This window comes from Coffea arabica, chromosome 2c (genome assembly GCF_036785885.1).
Source record: "Coffea arabica cultivar ET-39 chromosome 2c, Coffea Arabica ET-39 HiFi, whole genome shotgun sequence".
NCBI lineage: Eukaryota > Viridiplantae > Streptophyta > Magnoliopsida > Gentianales > Rubiaceae > Coffea > Coffea arabica.
Window position 1 is genome coordinate 32,393,663 of NC_092312.1, and position 1,020 is coordinate 32,394,682.

Consider the following 1,020-nt stretch of genomic DNA (forward strand, 5'->3'; position numbering starts at 1 on the left):
TATTAGAAAAGGCCATATTTTATTTTGTCATATGCTGAAAAGATAGAAGTTCTATTTAGTAGAATATGGAAATAGTTAATTCAGCAACTTACCAAAATCAGAACTGAATAGAGTTTTATGATCTATACATATGTGTGTGCAGGCACGTGTATATACATGTGCATGTGTGTGTGAGTTTGTGAGTGTGAGTTTGTGTGTGTGAAAGTCTAGACTCGTGTCATCTTTTTTTTTTTTTCCAACAAACGGTAACATTTTATAGATCTTAAAACACTTGATTTTACAAGTATTACTTACAAAAAAGGGGGTACTACCCTGCAGTCCTTCTTGACTAAATCAACCAGCCATATTGGGAAATCATGTTCCCATTCAATATCATGTACTAGCTTTACTGGAAAATGTGCTAATACATGGCTGATTTCATTTTCTGTTCTAGGAATAAAAACAAAAGAGCATCTCTCGAAACCTGTACTAAGGTCCTGTACATCTTCTAGAATTGTTGCAATTGTGAAATCATACTCCCTGCTCCTGTTAATTTGCTCAACTACTAATTTGCAATCTGAATGGACTATAATTTGTGTCCATCCCTGTTGTTTAGCCATCAGTAATGCGTTCCGTATGGCAAGTGCTTCTTCTTTGCTTGCTATTCCCCTTCCCTGTGTGACTACACCTTTAGCTTTCAGCAGTTTTCCTTTCCAGTTTCTTGCTATTATTCCTTGCCCGGTCCTGATCCCTTTGGCTGATATGGCCGCATCCGTGTACAACCTTATCACTCCCTCCCTTGGCATCTCCCTTCTTTGCTTGGGTTCACAACTTGTTTGTCTTACATTCCACTTCCTTTGTGTCTCCCTCTCTTGCTCAAACTCTAGCCACTTAGCTTGTGCTTTCCATATAGTTTTGAGAGGATTCTGATTTGCATCTTCAAAAACTTTTTTATTTTTGGATTTCCAGATTTGCCACAAGATGTTTATGGTGAGGTTGACTCTGTCCTGTCCTTGTTCTATTGTTAATGCTTGAGTCACT

The 1,020-nt window shown here is 37.9% G+C and overlaps 1 protein-coding gene across 1 annotated transcript; it reads right to left on the reverse strand.

Moving 5' to 3' along the window:
- Positions 1-290: 290 nt before the first annotated feature.
- Positions 291-785, reverse strand: LOC140035618 (uncharacterized). Its single transcript, XM_072076919.1, has one exon. It carries the CDS (start codon positions 783-785, stop codon positions 291-293), a length of 495 nt encoding a protein of 164 aa, XP_071933020.1.
- Between the last annotated feature and the right edge of the window lie 235 nt (positions 786-1,020).

Coding starts and splice junctions, on each gene's coding strand:
- LOC140035618 (XM_072076919.1), bottom strand. CDS start 785: ATGCCAAGGGAGGGAGTGATAAGGTTGTACACGGATGCGGCCATATCA.